Consider the following 23,511-nt stretch of genomic DNA (forward strand, 5'->3'; position numbering starts at 1 on the left):
CCCTCCTTGTATCCAATACTTCCTCCTGTCCTTCCCTTCTTCTATTTCTCCATTTCATTTGGATCTTGATTATGATCACCACCAAGTGGTGGTCAGAAAGTCCACTCCCCCAACCTCTATATACTCTTGCACCCATTACACACCCTCTCATCCTCTAATCTACACACACATAATCAATCACTGCCTTCCATTAATTCAGTTCACCACCCACCCTTCTCGTCACTTGCCATGTATACCTACAATCACTTTGTGCCTGAAGAGGGTATTGGCTATCACCAACCCCCTCCCGGGCCCCGGCACAAATGTCCAAAGCAATGCCATTCTCATCCATCTCTGCAGGCACATCCTACTCACCAACTTCACGTTCCCTACTTTTCCATTCATACCTCCAATCAAAAACACTCATTCCTTTCAAACTTTTCCATGCATACTTCCAAATTAGTCCAGAACTCTTCTCACTCTACTTGCACGATCTTGTGTTGGCGCATACATGCACAAAATCGCCCACATTTGTAGTCCATCTTTCAATCTTACCCACACAATCCTTGAGCCAACTGATCCATTCTCTCTTATACTCTCCTTCCATCTGTTACAACAATACACACCCCTTCTTTTGCCCTCTCATTCTCACCTACTCCCACGCATATACCCCATCCATACTCCAATTCTCTCACACTCTCACCTCGCCATTTAGTTTTAGTTATTCCACATACATCCACTTTTGCACCCTCAAGCACCTGGACAATCTCTCTTTCACCTCATCATTTGCATTCCCTTACATTCCATGTAGCTACCCGTACCATGTCCTTTGTTCGGTCTTTAGTCATCGTCTTTTGGTCAGTCCTGGTCCGAGGCTTCTTGTTCGTATTATTAGTTAGTTATTTCCAGGGGAGGGGCACTAACCCTCCCCCAATCCACTTGTTGTCACATAGGGAACACGTGTTGGTTGGTTACAAGGCTACCATCCAGTGTTCCAAATGCTTTCCTGGTTTACAGGAAGTCTATTGCCAGATGCCTGAATCCTGTAAGAGGTGGCCACAAACAAACTGCCTCCATGTCGTCCTGTCCCCTGCCATTTCACCGCCCTGCTTCCAGCTCACAACCCCCTCCTTCATATATCTCTCTTCTCCATCCCTCCATCTCATCCTTGGCCTCCCCCTCCCTCTCCGCCCTTCCACCTCACTCACATACACTCTCCTTGTCAGTCTCTCACTCTCCATCCTGTCCATGCGGCCAAGATGAGTAAATGCATAGTAAACAGTATAATGCCTTGACTACATTTCAACTCCTACTGTAAAAATAGAGTACCCTAGAAGAAATTAATGAAGGTCTTACAGAAATGTGTACAAGAGAAAACGTTGTGTTCACTGATACCTGGGATAGGTTTGTGAGCAAACCAAGCCTCTTTCAGGAAGATGGCATCTGTCTTACCAACAAAGGAATACAATACACCCTCACACGATATGAGTTTATGGGCGGCAGAACCCTTGCATTCTACGATTTCGCATTGTGTGAACCAAAGAACTTATGGGAAAAATGGTATATGGTGGACAGCCCGCCCATGGCTTTGTCTTCGGGTCTCCTTCCAGCCTACTCTACCCTGCTAATACTTTGTCTAATACTACTCCTAGTTAGACCAACATATAAAGCAACAAACAGAACATCATGTACCTTTATTTAAGTGACTTCTAGGCTTGTTAAGAAGGAAGGGGGGTGAGCATCCGACGCTCGGGGTGTCTACTCGTGGGGCGAGCCGTTGTCACTCTCACTGTCACTGCTGAGGTCTCTTGGAGGTACCATAAAGCCTTCAAAGTCGACAGCAGATGGCTTGCCAGCTGCCAGCCATTTTGAATCTGGCTCCTGGCCAGCCACCTGCCTTTGTGTGACTGACTCGCATTGTCCAGCCCGACACTCATAATAATGGCAGGATGCCCATTTTTCCCTTGGAATCATACAGCCGATTCGCATGCTGGTAAGTTCGATTTGCAGATTTCGCATTCAATAAAGATAAGCATTTTCTGGGATGACCTCACATTGTAGGTGATTCGCACCGTGTGGATTCGCATTGTGTAGAGGTGCAAAGTAATGGAAATAAGAGTAGATTATTGAATGTAGCAGCATACAAAATTCACAAGGAAACTGAGGGTGACCCTATGACTTCTCCCATCTCACCTCACCCTCTCCTACACCAATAAACATTTAGCCCATAGATGCCCAAACCACCTCCCCCTCTTCCCCTCCACACTTGCCCAGGGAAACTAAATTTCCTCCCCCCTTCTCAGGGGGATGTTATTGTTGTATCTAGATTAGTAACAGCCAAAGACAACTACAGAGCTGAATCTAACCAAAGTACAGTACTATCATTCAATGGCCGTAGCCTTAGAAATAAATTTCATGAACTCAAGTGCCTCCTGAGTAATGAATTCCACACAACAACAGCAACAGACACACACTTTGATATGCTGTAGGTAACAGGGACTTACTGGTACTGTCAGAATACTAGGTAGACTTGTATGAATTTCATTATATACAGTACTGCTTTAGAAATAATGGACATCTAGAAGGTGGGGTTTGACTATACACAAAATCCTTGTTAAAAACCCAACTACGATCTAGCTACGTAATAATGGCACCGAAACTGTTTGTGTTAAGATATACTAAAAATATGTAAGTGAAGTGTTGCCACAGTCTACCACTGACCCACTCAAACTGTAGAGCGAGATACAGAGGTATGCAGTATCTTGCAGGAAATGCTACACAGTGACGAAACGCTGATGACTGGTGACTTTAACTTGCCAACAAATACCTAGAACACAGTCAGTGGTAGTAGTAATGATAACAAAAGGATGACAGATTGTACTGAGAATAACTTTTCCTCTCAGTGTGTCACAAAGCCAACAAGAATGGGTAATATGGGTCATTCTGTCATGAGGAACGTTACATGTGGGGACAAGTTAATGAACTTCTATCAGTTACAGTTGCAAATGTATGCAATCTAAACAAATGGTTTTTGCAGGCTATATTACCAACACTTCACACTAGAGATGTGCCAATACCAAGATATTGGCCGATACCAATACCCACTTTTCAGCTGATACCGTTACCGAAACTCCGATACTAACAAATGGCCAATACTTTGCAGATACCGATGCTTTTTTATTTTGATTACCCTGTGTTTAATCTGTAACTTCCGTAAGCTCATATTATAATAATATAGAATTACTTGTATTTTAATAGTAGAAACAGGGAAAGCTGGAAGTAGTTACAGGCCTATAATTGTATGGTACTGACAGTTAAAAAAAGAAAAAAGAAGAAAAGGAAAGTCATAGTCAAAATTGAAATAGTACATATAGTTTGTAAACTTTTACCTGGCATCCACCTGTTTCCTGAGCACATGGAGAATGGCAACCCTAAGAGTGCAACTTCTCATGCCATGCAGAGCTGAGGTCAGTAATTCAGTATCCATGATCTTAATTAGCTGACTCAGTACTCAAGTACCAAGTGGCAATTATGACCTTAAGAAGTCAGAATAATAAAATGTTTTGCTAAGCTGATAATCTGCTTGTGTGAATAATACATAAATGGCAAAGAAAAGTATCGGAGTATCGACCATATTTTTACCTTGCTGATACCAATACCGATACTACCTGTACAAATAAGGGCTGATACTACTGATACTGATACTATTGGCACATCCCTACTTCACACATCACACCACAGTCGGATTGTTTATAAGTTTTAATTCTGATGTTATACTGATTTCCAAAAGTTGCGTTAAGAACATTATCACGATGTTACCCCCTCTTGTACTCTGCATAAGCAATTTCATTAAGTCTGTGGTTTTACTGGTTCAATCAAGGAGTGTTTCATATCAATAAAATGTCAGTAGATAAGGATCATAACTATACCCAGCAAATTTGATGATTCCTAATAAATGTTGTGCTATTAAGGAAAATGTGACCGTCACACACATTACCTGAAAAGTGAGAAACAATACTTGTGCAGTTTTTACTGAAATATGATTCTACAATCAACTCCTATTACGGTTACAGTAACTGTAATTATCACAAAACATAAACAAAATTTCTACGGATGTGAAATTTACATAATAAACTAACCACACAACAGTTCTTGTTTAAGTGACATCAACATATTCAAATGACATCAACACAGATCAGCTGAACAAGGAGGGCAATGTCACCTCTTTGAATGTATGTACCATTCTTGATACTTGAGGAGTTGGCAAAATCTGCATAACCATGTCCTCTGCTATCTCATCTCTGTCTGGGTTGTCAGGGAAATGACACTAGCTACTACTACTACTACCACATCTCACCCACCCTGATCATCCACCTCACCCTGGGACCCACTCCTCCCACCAACCAACCCACCTATTGACATGTCCAACCACCCTTCTTACCCAAACCCATTCATCTTGCCATCCCACCCACCCATTTGAACGCCACTCATCCACCAAACTAATTCCATCCAAACCTAACTTACTGACCCCTCCCTGATCACCCACCAACCTAGCTACTCACCCAGCTCACCCCACACATCCAGTCACCAACTCATTTACCCCTGCAACCAACCCCAAGCAAATTCACACATCCCACGGGTTCAATTTACAGTCTGAAAAGAAGAAAAACTAGCAGGTAACATACTAAATTGCAAAACACAGTGAATTTGTAACTGCAATTCAGGGTAACTGCAGTGATTTCTTGTTTAAAGCTGTGTGTGAGAAATTTTACAGTACATCTTTTACGAGTAACGTTCCTCACACTGTGCAGGTAATGTGTGTGATGGAGCAGTGGCTTACCAGAGTTTCTTACAAGATATCACAGGGCTACATTAGTAAGGTACTGGGATGCCAATTTATGTTAGTTTTTCCATTTCGTAAGCTGTGTATGGGAAAAATGTTTAAACAACGTCATGCACAATACTCCTGAATGACTTCCACTTCAAGGTCGTGCCACAGTCTGATAGCAAAATATATGTAAACAATTGTGGTGAAAATTACAACTCAAATAGATGCTATTTCAATAAAAGCCAGCAACAGCATTCCAAACAAATACATACTTGTGTCAATGATGATGATAAAATCATTACAGTAAAACCTCACTTTAACGGACTAATTTTGGCCCAAGCCATTCCAAAAAAAGCAAAAGTCCAATAAATGGGACATCTGGACTTCCCCCTGCTAACCCTGACTTTTTCAATATACATATCGAAGCAAGTTTCCCCATAAGACACTGAAGAAAAGCCAGAGATGCATTCCAGGCCCAAACCCAAACACCCATATACCTTACTTAACCCTCTGATATTCAAATGACTATTTCGATTGTCATTTCAAATCCAACCTCAGAGATTCAGATGACGCTTTCAATCGTCATTTTAAGAATCTTTTGTAAAATATTCACCATAAATCACATTTAAGCATCATAACAAAGAGGCTCGAGCATGTCAGCACGGAATGGTTACTCTATGTGTGGGGGCACTGCACAGCTGGTCTGACTCATAGCTTTGGTTTTTTATAACTTTATTCTTTGTGAATATTTTTCTACAGCAAGGTATAAAATTTTTGATTTTTGCCTAACTTCAACTCGTCACTTTGACTTTTTATTTTCTCTGTTTTCCTTTTATGAACATACTACGACAAAGTACAACCATTCAGCTTCAAAACAGCACCACAACCAGCATCCTATCATAAAAAGTGTATTTACAGTGACCGATCAAAGAAAAACATCGTGAAGCAAATATGCGGCTGAGACTAAAATAAAATTGTGCATCTCTTTCCTTTCGCTTTACTGCACAATGGAATGCAAAAATTACCATAATCTATATATCATTGTAATGGTAATTTATTGTATTTTTGCATGGTTTAAACCAAATTTACATATCTTTACTCGTTACTTTTTGTTGAATATTTTTCTACGGCAAGATATAAAATTTTTGCTTTTCGCCTAACTTCAACTCATCATTTTGACATTTTATTTTCTTTGTTCTCAATTTTTGAATATACTACGATAAAGCACAACTATTCAGCTTTAAAATGACACCAAAGCCAACATTCTATCTTGAAAAGTGTATTTACACAGAGCGATCAAAGTAAAATATCGGACCGCAAAGATGCGGGTCAGCATGAGTGGCTGACTTTGACAGACATAATCTGCCCAGCCCAAAAACCTGATAGGGTTAATCAACAGAGACTGACAGAAACATTACAGGTAAAATTATTATTCTCATAAACAATACTACAGCTACAAAATGAGACAGAATCACATGCAGGTAGGTAAGGCGGTGGGAGGGCAACTGACAGGATACAGCCAGGCAGGCGGATGCGGGAGAGGGCAGGGGGACAGGAGGGAATCAAGCAGGGGTGAGGGAGGGAGAAGGGATGGCAAGGGTGGGGGAAGGCAGAGATGAGTGGGGGTGAGGGAGGGCAGGGGGAAGGGAAGGGCAGGGCGAGGGGAAGGGCAGGGGGACGGGGAGGGAGACAAGCAGGATTGGGGAAGGATGAAGTGACAGGGAGGGAGACGAGAAAACCAAACTCCCTTACTACCCCCCCCCCCACCCTGTCTCACTCACTCATTGTCTCGCTCTCTCACTCACTACTCACTCACTCACTCACTCATTTACTTTCTCTCTCTCTCTCTCTCACACACACACACACACACACACACACACACACACACACACACTGTTTTACAGATTTGTCAACAGCAAATTGGAACAAAAGTAAGGAATCACCAAACTGAAAGTAGAAGGAGAGGTTTATAAAGATGGAGCAATGCAAGCTGATATAATGAACAATTGTTTCCAATCAGTTTTCACTAATGAAAAGGAGGTTGTTGATGGAGAGAATGTGACTAGAAATGTAGTCATAAAAGATATGAAAGTGGAAGTACAGGAAGTGTATAAATTACTGGAACCTCAAGATGTAAGGAAAGCCCCAGGACCAGATGGAATCTCTAATTGGGTACTGAAGGAATGCAGGGAAAAACTGACAGATAAGATTCACAGTTCACCTGTGTGTTCTCTGGAAGAGGGGAAAGTGCCTCAAGAACGGAGGAGGGCAAATGTGGTGCCAATTTATAACGGAGGAATCAGGGAAGAATCCCTGAATTATAGACCAGTGTCCCTAACCAGCATGGTCGCAAAATTGTGTGAATCCTGAAAGGCAGATGGATAAAACATCTGGAAGAGATGAATATTTTGGCTGAAAGTCAGTTTGGATTCAGAAGTGGAAGGTCATGTGTTTCCAACTTGTTAAGCTTTTACTCAAGGGCCATTGACGTGCTACAGGAGAGAGACGGTTGGATGGATTGTGTGTATTTAGAATTGGAGAAGGCCTTTGACAAGATACTCCGTAAGACACTATTGTGGAAACTAGAGCATATAGGAGGACTGAAGGGAAACCTCCTGGAATGGATGAGAGACTTTTTAAGAGACAGACAAATGAGGACAGTAATAAAGGATAGGATGTCTAGATAGAGGGAAGTAACAAGTGGAGTCCCACTTGGCTCGGTGCTGGCGTCAGTAATGTTCCTGATTTACTGTACGTAAATGATATGGCAGAGGGAGTGAACAGTTATGCAAGCCTGTTTGCTGATGATGCAAAGATCCTGAGGAAGATAGAGATTGAAGAGGGCTGTAAAATGCTGTATGAGGATCTGGATAGGATACATGATTGAAGCCGGATGTGGAAAATGAAATTCAACGCAAAGAAATGTAAAATATTGGAAATAGGTAAAAGTACCAAGAGGACATCACTGAACTATTTGATGGGTAATGAACCAATCACAAAAGTGAGAGAAGAGAAAGATGTGGGAGTGCTGGTCCATGATAGTTTGTCACCCGGAAAACATATTAACAAGATAGTTAGAGAGACGTATAAACTCTTGACTAACAAAACGAGTGGCATTTCATTACATGGATGAGATAATGAAAAAATTGATAGTGGCCATGATCCGCCCCAGGTTAGAATATGCAGCATTTGTGTGGTCCCCACACAAAAAGAAAGATATAAACAAGATTGAGAGAATACAAAGAACAGCAACTAAGATGGTCCTCTGCCTGGAAGATCTGTCTTACAGAGAGAGGCTGGAAAAGCTGGATTTGCCTTCCTTACAGGAAAGGAGAGAGAGGGGCTATATGATTGCAGTGTTAAGGACCATGATGGAAGTAGACAAAACTGACAGAGAAGATCTGTTTGTGTGGGAGAAGAGAGTAACAAGAGGACACGGAATGAAATTGAAGAAGCCAAGCTGCTTGAAGAATATCAAGAAATATAGTTTTCCTTATAGATGCATAGCCCTGCAGAATAGCCTGGACAAAGAGATCGTCCAGTCTAAACATTTAAACGAGTTTAAAACAAAATTTGACTTATGGAGAAACAGACATGGGACCCCACGAGCCTAGCTCATTTCCTGTGTATCACAATTAGGTAAATACAATTAGGTAAATACACATCCCCTCCTCTTTTCCCCACGTCCCTCCTCCATCCCCCGCCACACTCGGTGATTTTCTTTTAATTTTTGGTGATTTACTCAAAAACCATTGGTCATATCAAAATTCTGAAAACACCACAAGAAAGCTCATGAAATTCTGCATCTAGAAAAATGCTTTGCTCTTGCATTTTGTGGGCAAAATTTTGGGCTAGGATGTTGGGAAGTTATATGAAGCTGTTTTTACCACTGAACAAGTTTTATTCTCACTGCATTTCTGTACTTTTATTCATCAGTTTTGTCTATTTTTATTAACTTATCTTGTAGTATAAACACCACCGAAGATGAAGATATACAATTTATAGCAATATAACCAATTTCCTGGGGCAAATTTGGCTGTGGAATTTCTTTCTTTGTGTCCGGGCAGAAGCCCCCATAGCTGGGATGGTGGAGGGATGGGGGGAGAAGAGAGGGGATGGAGGGAAGACCAGGAGAGCTGCTTACACCACCACATCTGCATTCAAACATACTCATTTCTAACCTAGGGGAGGGGAAGCACTTAGAAAATACTTTATTGTTACTGCTTAATTTTAAACACTTTTCAAATACAGTACTGTACTGTACACTTTATACACCTTATTATTTATGATTTTACAAACTAAAGATGTTCACTTTCTATATTTCACTTATCACACATCACCCTCGGACTTTTCCTGATGTATAAGAATTTAGTTTGGTCGACTTCTCGACTCTGATAAAAGCGAATTCCGGTATACTGAAGTCCATTATATTGAAGTTTTACTGTAATTTCAGCATGAATTTTTCTTCAGTGACATGGTGCGTCATTTTTTAATGCTTCACTTGCAGCAGACAATTTAGAAACTTTTTCTATTTCAGATTCATAAAAGTCAATGTTTAAGTTTTAAAAATATATACAGTATATATAATTTATATATTTTTGATCAATTCTGAGGCTGACACTAAAGACTGACATTTGCATGGAATGACCACATCTTAGACCTTGTCATTACCACACATGAAGATATGTTATCAAACCCAACTGTGGGTGAACACTTAATTTGAAGAGATCATAATCTCATAGGATTTACCATGAACCTTCCACATTATGTGCTTAAAAGTAAAATAAATGTGCTGGACTATAAAAATGCTTTCTTCAATAACATCTGAACAACTGACAGAATTAACAATGTAAATTACATGGGCAAAATTTAATCTCATATTTGTGTCTGCTCAAAACAAGTACTGTACCAGTATACTGTAAGCATTTAACAATTAGAAGGTGACTGAAAAGTTAGTGGTTACATACTGTATATACTTTATAATTTCAGTACTTGAGTACTTTGTGAACAAGAGAATTTATTACTCTTAGCCAAGTACATTCACCTCATGATAGTTTACCTTGAGTAAAATTTTGAAGATGAAATAATGCTGTACTTTCACTTAAGTAGCAATGTTGGATACATTTAACAACTTTGCTTATAGGATACATGAGTATGAAAAAAGTGTAAGCAGATGCAATGCAGTTTAGCTATAATCTTGAAAGTGGTCAGTCACAAACAGAGACTTTCTTCTGCTACTGTAATTAATACCTAAATGATGATCAGCTAAATTTAACAGTCTATACAAGTATCAAAAACTGAATGAAAAGAGTGTACAAAAAAAATAACCAGGGAGGTATTGGAGGAGGTGGGTGGGGAAGGAAAGTTTCCTGGAGGCAGAAAACTTGAGGATCTTAATGAAAAGTAAGAAAGTGTAGGTCATTACGATCTGAACAAAAGCCACGAATATTCCACCACAGACTGGACACTTAGAAGACTGAGAATTATCGTGATGTAATAATGGTGGTAATGGTGTTTTGGCAGGGAACTAGATGAAGGGTTTCGGTGAGGGGGAAGTCCGAGGGATTAGGATGATGTCGAGAAGGAAAAGATGAAGAGAGCAGAGGGCCAGGGTATAGCCCAGAGGAGGAACTAGGTTAAGCATGGAGGGAGCAGGAGTAGGAAAAGGGTAGGGGTGAGATGGAGAGGAGGAGTTATTACCAGTGACTTCAAGGGAAGGGGATGAGGAATATGGGGGAGAATGAAAGGAGACTGATGAATGTCTGCAAAAATTTAAGTTACGAGGTTGGGGAGACCATGTAAAGGAAGCTGGAGGTAGATGGTGGATTTTGGAAGTGGTATTGGACTGTTTTATGTAGGTCTCAATTACTTAAAGTGTTTCATTAGAGCAGTCTGTGGTAACTTGTGGAGGTGAGGGAGAGTGGAAAATATAGTTACTTTGAGGCTGGGAAAACTGTACAGTCTAGGTGGGTAGTATTTTTTGGCGGTGGGTCAGCTGGACATTTTCCATGTGTGCAGATCAGACTGGATGGCAAGGACGAGATGAGAGACGGGAGGAAGGATTAGTGGAAGGTGAGGATGATGTTAAGTATCTGGACCTGGTAGACAGAAGGTATTCAGACAAGAGGATGGTGGTGGTGTAGGAAAGAGGTACAGGACAGTATTGGGCAAGGGAATGGTGGTGGTAGGAGTGGATACGGAAGAGAATGAGGGAGGAGAAGAGGATGAGGGAGGGGAAGATGAAGGGATGGATATTGGTGCTGAGGCACAAGATATGACTGATGGAACATCAATGCAGTGTGAAAGTGAAGTCAAGGCGAAAGGCTTCTTTCTGGGCCTCTTGATGGGTAAGACCTTGTTTGAACCAGATTGTTGTGACTTCAGATTCAAAGTGGTAAGTGGAGCACCCTCTATAGAACTATGACTGATGGAACATCAGTGCAGTGTGAAAGTGAAGTCAAGGCAAAAGGCTTCTTCCTGGGCCTCTTGATGGGTAAGACCTTGTTTGAACCAGATTGTTGTGACTTCAGATTCAAAGTGGTAAGCGGAGCACCCTCTATAGAACACGTTATGAGGTCCACCACAATTGATATGGGTGCAGACAGTGGAGTGACATTCTGCTCTTATGTGGCCAGCTAGTGCACAAAGTAAGCATCAAAGCATGGAACTGGAATGACAGTATTTGGCTGGATGGCCAAATTGCCAGCACTTTTGACAATGACATGGTGGGGGTATATGTTCTTGGACTGGCAGGTGCTCACCTCCAGTGTGTATATGGGCTGGACTGTCTTGTCTATTAACCCCTTAACCGCGGGGCATCACTTTCGTGACGCTTGGGAGCAAGGGATCATACCGTGGGGCGTCACTTTTGTGATTCTGTGTTATTTTGAATTCGCCCGGGCTTTCAAGTGGTAGCTTGTATCATCTATCAGTACTGCCAATGTCCAACACTAGTCAGCACTCCTAATCTCATCTGTACTGCCATCCATTGTTGACAATTTAGCCATTTCTCCCCATTCTTGACTCCCCTCCCTACCTCCCCTCCATTACCCTCTCCTCTCGCCTGCCCAGCCGTGCTACGCTAAGTAAATCTTCCCTGGAATTTTCCACTGATTTCATCCATTGAAATAAGCCCTATGCCCTATTCTTATACCAAATAATATATACAAAAAAGAAATAAGGTAAGTGATAGTGCCGTACACCTGGAATTGGCTAATTATCACCTGACAACACCTCACGTGCATTCGTTTGCTAATTTTCGCTGTTTATTTCCCCTTAAAATATGCTGTGTAATCTATTCTCGTAATAAAAATATACATAAGGAGGGAAGGGAGAAGCCAAATTGATATTTACATTCACCTGGAACTACCTAATTTATTATGTATTGTCTAGATTTCCTGCCAATCATTTCACAGCGTATATATTAGCAGCTGTCACCAGGCTGAGATTAGCAGCACTGCAATTCCCCTAGGCAGGCCACCACACACTGTATTCAGTTTACTGTCGTCTTTCAAGGTGAAAGCACGTTGGATTCGCGCCTGTCAAATTCCACCCCTTTTTAGCCCCATGCAAAGGGCCCTGTGACCTCTACCCCTTACTAAACCTCGTGTGGAAAGAGGTAAAGGGATAAGTGAGTGGTGTGGAATGTGAACTGGCTAATTTGTCAATGAAAATGATAGAGAGTGACTACGATCTTTCTGGTGAGTAAAACAGTGCAAGTGGAAATGTAAATAATGTGTAAACAGCAAGTGAAAGCAATGAATGTAAATATAACCGAACAGTAGAAAATAGTTTTATAAGTAACTGCAAGTGACAGTGCATAAAAGTGTAAATAAAATAGAAATGTAAATCTATCTATCTATCTACTGCCAGACACCATAATCCCGTATAGGGTGGCCATTTGACACTGAGTTACTTATTTTACAGGGAGGGGCACCAACCCTCCACCAACCCACTTGTTGACACGTAGGGAGCACGTATGGTTTGGTTATATGGTTACCACCCAGTGTTGTAAATGGTTTCTTGGCTTACAGGAAACCATTTGGCTTGTCACTCAATGTAAAGCCACCTGTAAAGGAAAGAAAAGCAATAAGAAGTAAAAGGAAAAATAGGAGAAATAGGAAGAGTGGAGGGCAAGCAAAGAAAAAGAATGATAAAAGCTAAGGAAGTAGGCAGCACTATATCAAGTGAGTGGATGATGGTCGCCACCACCTAATAATGTAAATAAAATAGAGAATGTGAATAGAAATGTAAATAAGTAGTAATATAAGAATAGGAGTATATATACTAGGAGTAATGAAAGTGAAAGTGAAAGTAATGAAAATGAAAGTGACAGCTTCGCTCTCTATGCTAGTATACACGAGAAAGTGAATACCTGGAGTGAAAATAAACTACTAGTACTGAAAGAAACTTATGGATAAATATTGTAAAGTAGTAATATAAGAATACGAGTATATATACTAGGAGTAATAAAAGTGAATGTGAAAGTGAAAGTAATGAAAACGAAAGTGACAGCTTCGCTCTCTACGCTAGTATACACGAGAAAGTGAATGCCTGGAGTGAAAATAAACTACTAGTACTGAAAGAAACTTATAAATATTGTATATATAAATAAGTGTAATAAAGTACTAGGAATATAAAGTGCGAGTGTGCTTATAAACAATAAATGACAGCTCCGCCTCAGAATACCATCGGGGAAGCAGCACGGGAGGAAAGCTCATATGCGCTCGTAATTTACATTGCTTCCACAGTGGGTTTTTTTTGGAGTATGGATTTCAACTACTTGAAATTCATAGAATAGTGTTTGTAGTTATAATATCAGGCAGTGGTAACCATACTACGGAGTGTCGGGAAGTGTAAAGTGGAGACTTCATTACCCAACTTCAGAAGTCTCCACAAGTCCTACGGCAGTCGACAAAGGCTCAACAAACATCCCAGCTGAAGGTATGTGCCATATGCATATGTAATTATAATATTCTAGGACTAATAACTGATTTTTAGCAAATATTTTTAAAAAGTCAGTCGTAACGCGAATATCCCCATGTGAGGTGCATGGACTGCCTCCGACATGCCCGCACTTAAGGGGTTAACCCCTCCGTGGCCGCCGGCGTCGAATGACTTTCAGCCGATCACTGGCCGCAGGCGTCGTTTGAGTGCGGCCTAAAAAAACTGCAAAAATTTTGGGGAAGTGAACGAACGTTCTGAATGTCTTCACACTGACCTACACTACACTCCCATACACTTCATCAAGCAGTTCAAAGCCTGCTGCTGTGATAAGTGGATTTTCGATTTTTTCGCTCCTAGCCATGCCTAAACAAGCACAACTACACCCATTATCTCAACCCAGGCAGAACATATCATCTTTGTCCTCTCTTGCAAAACACACACAACCACCTGTTTATGATTATGAAGTAATACAGGCACATACAAAAAAGACATGACAATAAGTGAAAAATACATTTTTGTCTTGGTATCTTTACCTATTTGCTCAGGTTTGCTGTAATGGTTTGAATCATTTGATGCAGTGCAACTTGTAGAAAACTGTGAAAACCTTCGGGAAGTGAATGAAAATCTGGGACATGAGACTGACCTTGGCTTCACCCTCTCACATATCATCTGTCAGTTCACCATCTGCTGTCATGACGAGTGGATGTGCGATTTTTTCACTCGTGGTCATGCCTAAAAACACATAGTTACACCCATTATCTCGACCCAGACAGAAGAAACAATCTTTTTCCTCCCATGCAAAACACATACAACCACCCTGTTTACGAGACAGCAATATATACTGTGAAAATAACAAGGTAAAATGATAAACATAAACGTAAAATGATAGAGAAAGATGAACATGTTATTACGGAAAAAATAGGTTTTCCCCCGTCTGTAAACTTATTTATTTCTGCTTTGTATCTGTATTCGTAATAATTAGACTTGTGAAACTGCATTACAATTCTATTTTTAGCCATGCTCGTGGTGTGGGAGCTCGAAGTTGCGACTCAACTTCCACATTGCTAATTGGATCTCACTCTCCACTTTATTCTCCTGTGGCAGAGTCTAACCTTGGAGAACGTGCAGTTTTCTCATTCAGGACCGAAAATTCAACTCTTTCGCTCACTTTTCCAAGCATGGGCACAACGATAACTTAAAAAAATAGCTCGAAATTACCATAAACATATTTTATATCAAAAAGGAGAAAAAGTATTCATAACAATTTTGTTTCCAGCCATTCCTAACAGATTATGTACTGAAATCATTCGATATCATCATATCTCATATATGCACAACATTTCAGCACCATTTGTATTTTGGGGGGAGATAAAAAAATAAATAACAACACCTGCCCAGTTGCGTTGCGGCAGCGCCCCCTGAGCGGCAATATAAGTTGCCGATATTTCTGCAACTTCTGTGCTCCACTGCAAGCTATAAAATGCGTCTAGGAAGCTGGGATTTGCACTGTTAGATGCATCTGAACTTTCTCTTCAATATGGCAAGAAAAAAAAATCAATTTTCGAACTTCAAAAAATGGCCCCGGCGTCAGCCTGGTGTGCACGGAAAATTCCAGGCCTTTGGCCACGGAGGGGTTAAAGGCAATTTTGGCAATGTTGATAGAGTGGGTAAGATTATATCGGGAACTGCGAGTAAAGCATGTAACAGGGGCAACAATCATGTCTTGAGCTGTAAGGAAAGAGTGGATTAGAGAGGAACAGTTGGTAAATTTCATGACATCCATTATAATATGATCTTCTGGCATTCCAACAATACCAGTGTGAGTGTTTAGGTTAGTGTCACATGAGACAGGGATGAGATTTCCTTCTAGGTCTTTTACACATTCCATAGCTTTGGCTTGATCTTCGTTGTTTCCTGTGACAACATTGGAACAGTCAGGGTGAGTGCAGAAAGGGACACTGCCAACGTGTTTCAGAATGCATAGTTGGAAATGTTAGGTGTTATTTGCATGAGGTGCTGTTGCAGGGACATTGAAGGATTTGTTCCACTCTTGGTTTAACCCCTTAACCACGGGGCGTCACTTTTGTGACACTCGGGAGCAAGGGATCATACCGCGAGGCGTCACTTTTGTGATTCTGTGTTACTTTGAATTTGCACGGGCTTTCAAGTGGTGGCTTGTAACATCTATCAGTACTACCAGTGTCCAGCTATACTCAGTTCTGCTAATGTCATCTGTACTCCCATCCACTGTTGACAATTTAGCCATTTTTCCCCTGTCCTTGACTCCCCTCCATTACCCTCTCCTCCCGCCTGCCCAGCTGCGCCTTGCTACACAAATTCTGGACAGATTTTTCCATTCATTTTATCCATTGAAATGTGCCCTATGCCCTATTCTTATACATAATAATATATAAAAGAAAGAGAAAGGTAACTGACACTGCCATATATCTGGAATGGGCTAATTATCACCTGGCAACACCCCACGTGTACTCGTTCGCTAAATTTCCCTGTTTATTTACCCTTGAAATATGCCGTATGACCTGTTTTCATAATAAAAATATATATAAGAAAGGAAGGGAGAAGCCTAAGTGATATTTACATTCACCTGGAACTACCTAATTTATTATGTATTGTCTAGATTTCCTGCCAATCATTTCATAGCGCATAAATTAGCAGTTGTCACCACGCTGTCACTGTCAACCCTTCACCACCCCTAGGCCACAGCATTCAGTTTACTGTCATCTTTCGAGGTGAAACCACGTCGGATTCGCACCTGTCCAATTCCGCTGCTTTATAGCTCCATGCAAAGGGCCCTGTGATCTCTACCCCTACTAAACCTCGTGTGGGAAGGGGTAAAGGGCTAAGTGACTCTGCTGTGGAACGTGAACTGGCTAATATCGATGATAATGATGGACAGTCACTACGATCTTTCAGGTGACTCTAAAACAGTGCAAGTGGAAATGTAAATAATGTGTAAATAGCAAAGTGAAAGCAATGGATGTAAATATGATTGAACAGTGGAAAATAGTTTTATAAGTTACTGCAAGTGACAGTGCATAACATAGTGTCAACAAAACAGAAGTGTAAATATTGAAAATACAGGTAACTCGCACGGAACACGATCTCACGGAACGCGCTCGCAATTATACACGGTAAGGGCTGGGATACATATAAGACAACGTAAGATTAAAAAAACATTATGAAAACTACAAATTAACGCAGGAGAGGCCTTTGAAAGATCAAATCCTCGAACGTCACCGCAGCATGCGGTTTGTTTTGATTACATGACGGTCTAGGTGGGAAATTATTCAGTGAGTGAGACATTCCCGAGCACAGTAGCACAGTATTTGTAAGTTAAATATTTACAGTACTGTACTGTTCTGGTAAGTTTATGTGCAACTTAAAGTACTATTAAAGAACGTTAAAGCAAGAAATAAAGTCTTATAACCAGTTTACCTGATAGGCGTCAGAATATTGCTTTTTTTATTTGTTCGTTTTTTCCACAGTACTGTACAGTATTTGTAAGTTAAATATTTACTGTTCTCGTATGTACTGTACTTGTAAGCACTTAAATAAAGTTAAATCATTAAATAAAGCCTTGTAACCAGTTAACCTGAATTATATGATTACCCATGATCGGCGTCGGAATATTGCCTTTTTTGTTTGTTCGTTAAACTCTTACTGTACTGCTTTTCTACAGTACTGTATTTGTAAGTTAAATATTTACTGTTCTGGTATGTACTTGTAAGCAATTAAAGCATTAAATAAAGCCTTGTAACCAGTTAACCTGATTTATATGATTACCCATGATCGGCGTCGGAATATTGCCTTTTTTTGTTTGTTCGTTAAAGACTTATAATAAGAGAAAAATACATTTTTGTCTTGGTATCTTTACCTATTTGCTCAGGTTTGCTGTAATGGTTTGGATCATTTGATGCAATGCAACTTGTAGAAAACTGTGAAAAACTTTCGGGAAGTGAACGAAAATCTGGGACATGAGACTGACCTTGACTTCACCCTCTCATGTATCATCTGTCAGTTCACCACCTGCTATCGTGATGAGTGGATGTACGATTTTTTCGCTCGTGGCCATGCCTAACCACACATAGTTACACCCATTATCTCGACCCAGACAGAAAATACAATCTTTTTCCTCCCTTGCAAAACACAAACAACCACCCTGTTTACAAGACAGCAATATATATTGCGAAAATAACAAGGTAAAATGATCAAGATGAACGTAAAATGATAGAGAAAGATGAACATGTTATGATGGAAGAAGTACATTTTCCCCGTCTGTAAACGTATTTATTTCTGCTTTGTATCTGTATTCGTACTGATCAGACTTATTGTTGGTTCTGAAACTGCATTACGATTCTATTTTTAGCCATTCTCGTGGTGTGGGAGCTGGAAGTTGTGACATAACTTCCTTATTGCTAATCGGACTGACCCTCCACTTTATTCTCCCGTGGCAGAGTCTAGCCTTGGAGGACGTGCAGTTTTCTCATTTAGGACTGAAAATTAAACTCTTTCGCTCCCTTTTCCAAGCATGGGCACAACGATAACGTAAAAAAAAACTCGAAACTATCATAAACATATATCAAAAAGGTGAAAATGTATTCATAACATTTTTTTTTTTTTTTCCAGCCATTCCTAACAGATTACGTACTGAAATCATTCGATATCACAGTACTGCATTTCTAAGTTAAATATGTACTGTTCTGGTATGTACTTGTAAGTTAAAGCACTGGTACCAGTTAACCTGATTTATATGATTACCTATGATCAGCGTCGGAATGTTTCCTTGTGTTTACGTACAGTATTTGTGTGTTGAAGTTTTGCTCTGGAGTACTGTATTTGTGAGTTATAACATTAAATAAACCTTCTAACCACTTAAAGCGCTTTCTAGTGATTACCAGTGACAGATAACAGCAAAACAACACATTTGGGGGGTCTAGGGGGCAAAGTACGGAGTAGTTTAAATATACGCGATTTCGCACCTAACACGGCACGGTAGGAACGAAACCCACGTGTTCCGCGCGAGTTACCTGTACATTAATTAGTTTACTGAACGTAAAAATGAATGCCTGGAGTGAAAATAAACTACTATTACTGAAGGAAACTTATGGATACTGTAGATATATATAAGTGTAATAAAGTAATAGGAATATAAAGTGTGAGTGTGTTTATGAATAATAAATGACAGAATACCAGCAAGGAATGATCACGGGTGGGATGCTCATACGCGCTCGTAGTTTACATTGCTTTCACAATGTTTTTTTTTTGGAGTATGGATTCCAAACTACTTGAAAACCATAGAATAGTGTATCTAGTGATAATATCAGGCTGTGGTAATCATATTACAGGGTGTCAGGAAGTGTAAAGTGGAAACTTCATTACCCAACTTCAGAAGTCTCCACAAGTCCTACGGTTGTCGACAGGGCTCAACAAACATCCCAGGAGAAAGCTGAAGGTATGTGCCATATGCATATACAATTATAATATTCTAGGACTAATAACTGATTTTTGACAAATATTTTTTAAAAAGTCAGTCGGAGCGCGAATATCCCTGCGGGAGGTGGAGCGGCGAGAACATCCCCGCGGTGTAGTGGTTAAAGACTGAAGATAACAGAGGGGTCCACCTTTATGGGAATAGTGGAGAGGCATGAATTAGAAGAGTATAAAACAAAGTGGAAGAAACAGTAGAAGCAGGAGTGGCTTGGTATGAGGAGGAAGAGGAACAGAGTGTGTAAGGTGAGCAGGGTGTGAGCAGCGTTTGAAAGTGGCTCATCGATGAGACATTAGGGAAGGGGTTGGGGTCTAAAGTGGAAGAGAAGGTGGGTTGAGTGTCTTTTGTTTTTTTATAGCTATAATATGAAGTGGGGGGGGGGGAGGCTAACCAAAGAAGGGGCCACTGTGACAGTGCAAGGGTCATCAGCATGTCATGTCAGTAAGCTGAGGGAGGGGGGGGGGGAGAGTCATTTTCTAATACCATATCATAGTTAAAGAAAAATAATTTGCTTCCCCATCCCTCCACCCAACACAGAGCACACAACAAGGGGAGGTTGAATGTTGGGGCTTGACAGCACCCACTAGCCCCTGGGGTAGTGGAGGAAATATATGTAGCCACTGCCTGGTGTGTGATTGGCAGCCGCTGGACCAATGCAACATCCATCAGCCGCATGACCCTTGTCAATGCATAATCAGCCGCTTGATCCAGCAGAGCCACACTGCACCACCGATCTTACTCCAATCCCCCACCAAAGAAATGTATTGTCCGCCGAGGGGAACAACACTCCGCTCCGTGGTGGACTTAACTCCCAGATGAGAGGGCGAGGGGAGTATACAGGATGCCATGCATGGCAAACACATAGTGAAGCATAACCCATCCTGGGTGGTTTGGACAGGGATGATCTACTAGTAGGCCTTCACCAGTGGTGTACAGGAGGATAGAGGAAGGAGTTTGTGAAAGAAGAGTAAATGACAGGAAGAGAGACAGACCATGCAAAATTGGTTGAACTAGGGGTTGAGGTCCCAGGCAGGGGGCCAGAACTAAAGAGTTCCCCTCTCCTCACTGAGCCCTAACCCCCATCTCCAATGGCCTCCACTATGACAATAGGCATGGAATATGGGGGTAGCTACCAGCACTGACAAAACAAAACCCAAGGTTTTTCTTGGCAGTATAAAAATGATGATGTATTATGTAGCTTTTCCCTGTAGCTATCAGTTAATTATAATAAACTTAAAACAGACCTCTAGTAGTAAAGGGGGCTAATGAAAACTACCAGTAACCAACATGTATAGGATATCTAATTTCTCCAGCTGAAATGCTTCTCCAAAGCTGATTAAAATCATATAGTGGTAGTACTTACAAAATATTTATCATCTGAGTGAAGGAGGTCAAGGCTGAGGCTGATTTCTATATTTCTGGATCCCCAAAATGGTTAAGTAAATAAACGTACATAAAAAACTGGACATACATCACAAAAGGAAAGACTAGGAAAAATATTCTGAAAATTTAACATACAGGTACAGTAAGGCAGTTTTACTTTTTTACAGGCACAGACCTCTTTCTCTGTACAGGCTCCAGTGTTTCTCAAACTTTTTCACTTCATTCCTCACTTGTGGGGGTCTTAACATCCTCATGGCCTCCCTTCAGTTTTCTCTAAAGCCCTTCACAAATAATGATGAAAAAAACTGTTTTGGAGCTCTTCACTTATTTCAATGCTAACAACTATCAATCAGAATGTATATTTTGTTACATGTCAAAGGAATGTATGAGATGTTTGCTTTCAGTCAGTCAAATGATCAGAGGTTGTGTCTATCTATCTATCTATCTAGCTATTGCTAGATGCCTTAATCCCGTAAGGGGTGGGCACAAACATATTGCCTCCCTATCACCCCGTCCTCCACTATTTCGTTGCCCTGCTCCCAGCTCACACCCCCCTCTCTCATATACCTCTCCACTCCATCCCTCCATCTCATCCTTGGCCTCCCCCTCACTCACATACACTCTCCTCATCAGTCTCTCACTTTCCATCCTCTCCACATGGCTAAACCACCTCAGTGTGTCTCTTCTAATGCTTCCTATCACATCCACACCACAACGCTCGTTCACTTCCTCATTTGTCAGTCTGTCTCTCCATGTGACTCCACATGCTCCTCTCAAATAAGTCATTTCCACTGCTCTCACTCTTGCCTTCTGTCACTCCAACAAGGTCCATGCTTCACTTCCATACCCGATATATTAGAGTTGGTATCACAATACTGTCATGAAGTAACTTTTACACTTCCATGCTCACTTCCCTGTTTCTTATTACTGCTTTCAAGGATCCAGCAATCTTTCTTCCTTGTTGTACCCTTTCAAGCACTTCACCCTCTAAACTTCCATCCTTACTCATCACACTATCCAAGTACTTAAGCACACTCACATTTTCCATTTCCTTCTCATCTAACCTCACTGTACATTCAATGACTTCACTTCTCTTGAAGATCATAACTTTACTCTTCCCTACATTGACCTTTAGATTCTGCTTCTTACACACTCTCCCAAACTCATCCACCAAGCCTTGCAGCTCCCCTTTGTCTTCACTTAACAACACAGTATCATCTGCATACAACAGTACAGGAAGTTTCCAAACACTGCTCTCTCTCACACGGGCCATTCCAACATCCACTCCCCTACCTTGTATCTCTCTTATAACCCCATCCATATACAGACTGAACAACCACAGAGACATGACAAATCCTTGCTTCAATCCAACTTTCAAATAGAAAAATTCACTCAGTTCACAATCCACATGCACTGCAGCCTTAGCACCCTCATACATACTCTTCACGGCCTTCAGCAAGTTCCCATCTACTCCATATATTCTTAATACTTTCCAGAATCTTTGTTTATCCAACCTGTCATAACGTACATCTCATATCTAGGACCACATCCAACTGGTTTCAGCTTCTATTTTTCATGTGCAGAAGGGTGGAGAAAACAGATTCTCATAAGTGTGTTGTGGAAAATGGCACGAAAACTCCAAGTGCAACTTCACAGACATACTGATTTACTACATACACTAGCCCACCATGTCCCCCTTAAAATCCTGTCGTGGCTCCCCTTGGGGGCCATGGCTCCCAGTTTGAGAACCAGTACTCTAGGCTTTTACTTTGAGCATGTGACTGACATCTCTACACAACTGTCTCTTCTGTAATAATTTCACATGATGAGTGATCGAAGCATCACATTATGCATACGGTACTCCCTGACAGTTAAAAAGAGATGTCAGATTAGGTTAGTTCTGGATAGGCTGGATTGTTTTGACTCAGACTGGGATCTGGCCTGATTGGTACTTCAGCGGTTCTCTAGGCTAAATGGCAATCCTTGGAGGTTAAAATAATGGGGGTCTTTGTTAGGTTGGGATGGATTGTAAGGTGTCCCATAAGTTTGAATGACTGATGCACTGATGTGCCCCATCAGAAGGATCACTGGTAATCAACATATCTAGTCAACCTATGGTTCCTTCTTCCTTGCATAAAAAAAAAAAAAGGGGGGGGGAGGGGGACATGGGATAACTGACAGCTTCCTTACCGTAAATCCCCCCAAATTAGGTGTATTTTATTATTTCACAATTTTTGTTGTTTACATAAATAGGCTTGATAACTGCCTGTATTGAATACCGTACTAAAATGAGTTGAGATCGTGGCATTGTAAGAAGAGCTGCAGTCGCCACGCCCGTGTAATAAATTTTACCACAAAGGGAACTGGACCCAAACTTCCCTTGCGGCACTCCCTTGATACAGGTAGTTAAAAGGTTACTAGACTGATTGGTTTCTAAATATACACTTTTTCATTATACAACCAAAAATAAACTAATTAATGATAATCATTGATTGTACACTACGTTCCCCAAGGTCATGATTTGAGTATAACCTACCCAAGCGCTCCCAATCGTTGTTCATATCCAGGATATTGCATAGTAGTTTCCTTTCCGTGTACGGCAGATCATACACGTACTTTACTTCTTGTGACTTGTCCGGTGCACGCGACATCCCTAAAGGACCCTAATTACACGTTTTTGATGACTCGTCGTCACCTAAGTGGGCACTGGGCTGCTTTCCCTGTTTACATTAAAACAGCTGTTCCAGGTCTACCAACCGTCATCGCAAGATTAAACTATTAGTGTTTCCCCCACTACCGGTCTAGAAGTTTTCAGTATAAAAATAAACTAAAATAATTTGTTTAAGACTGAGTTGTTATTATTCAG

The 23,511-nt window shown here is 40.9% G+C and overlaps 1 protein-coding gene across 1 annotated transcript in view; it reads right to left on the bottom strand.

Annotated features, from left to right (window-relative positions):
- Window positions 1-23,307, bottom strand: part of LOC145393964 (uncharacterized) — a 337,089-nt gene extending 313,782 nt beyond the window's left edge. Inside the window, exon 1 of the mRNA XM_080267940.1 lies at window positions 23,182-23,307. Within this exon, the coding sequence (XP_080124066.1) occupies window positions 23,182-23,296 (115 nt within the window). The 5' untranslated portion in view covers window positions 23,297-23,307. The remainder of the gene's footprint in view (window positions 1-23,181) is intronic.
- Window positions 23,308-23,511: the final 204 nt, after the last annotated feature.

This window comes from Coenobita brevimanus, chromosome 26 (genome assembly GCF_032717465.1).
Source record: "Coenobita brevimanus isolate Jiangsu-jjx chromosome 26, ASM3271746v2, whole genome shotgun sequence".
NCBI classification, from domain to species: Eukaryota; Metazoa; Arthropoda; class Malacostraca; order Decapoda; family Coenobitidae; genus Coenobita; species Coenobita brevimanus.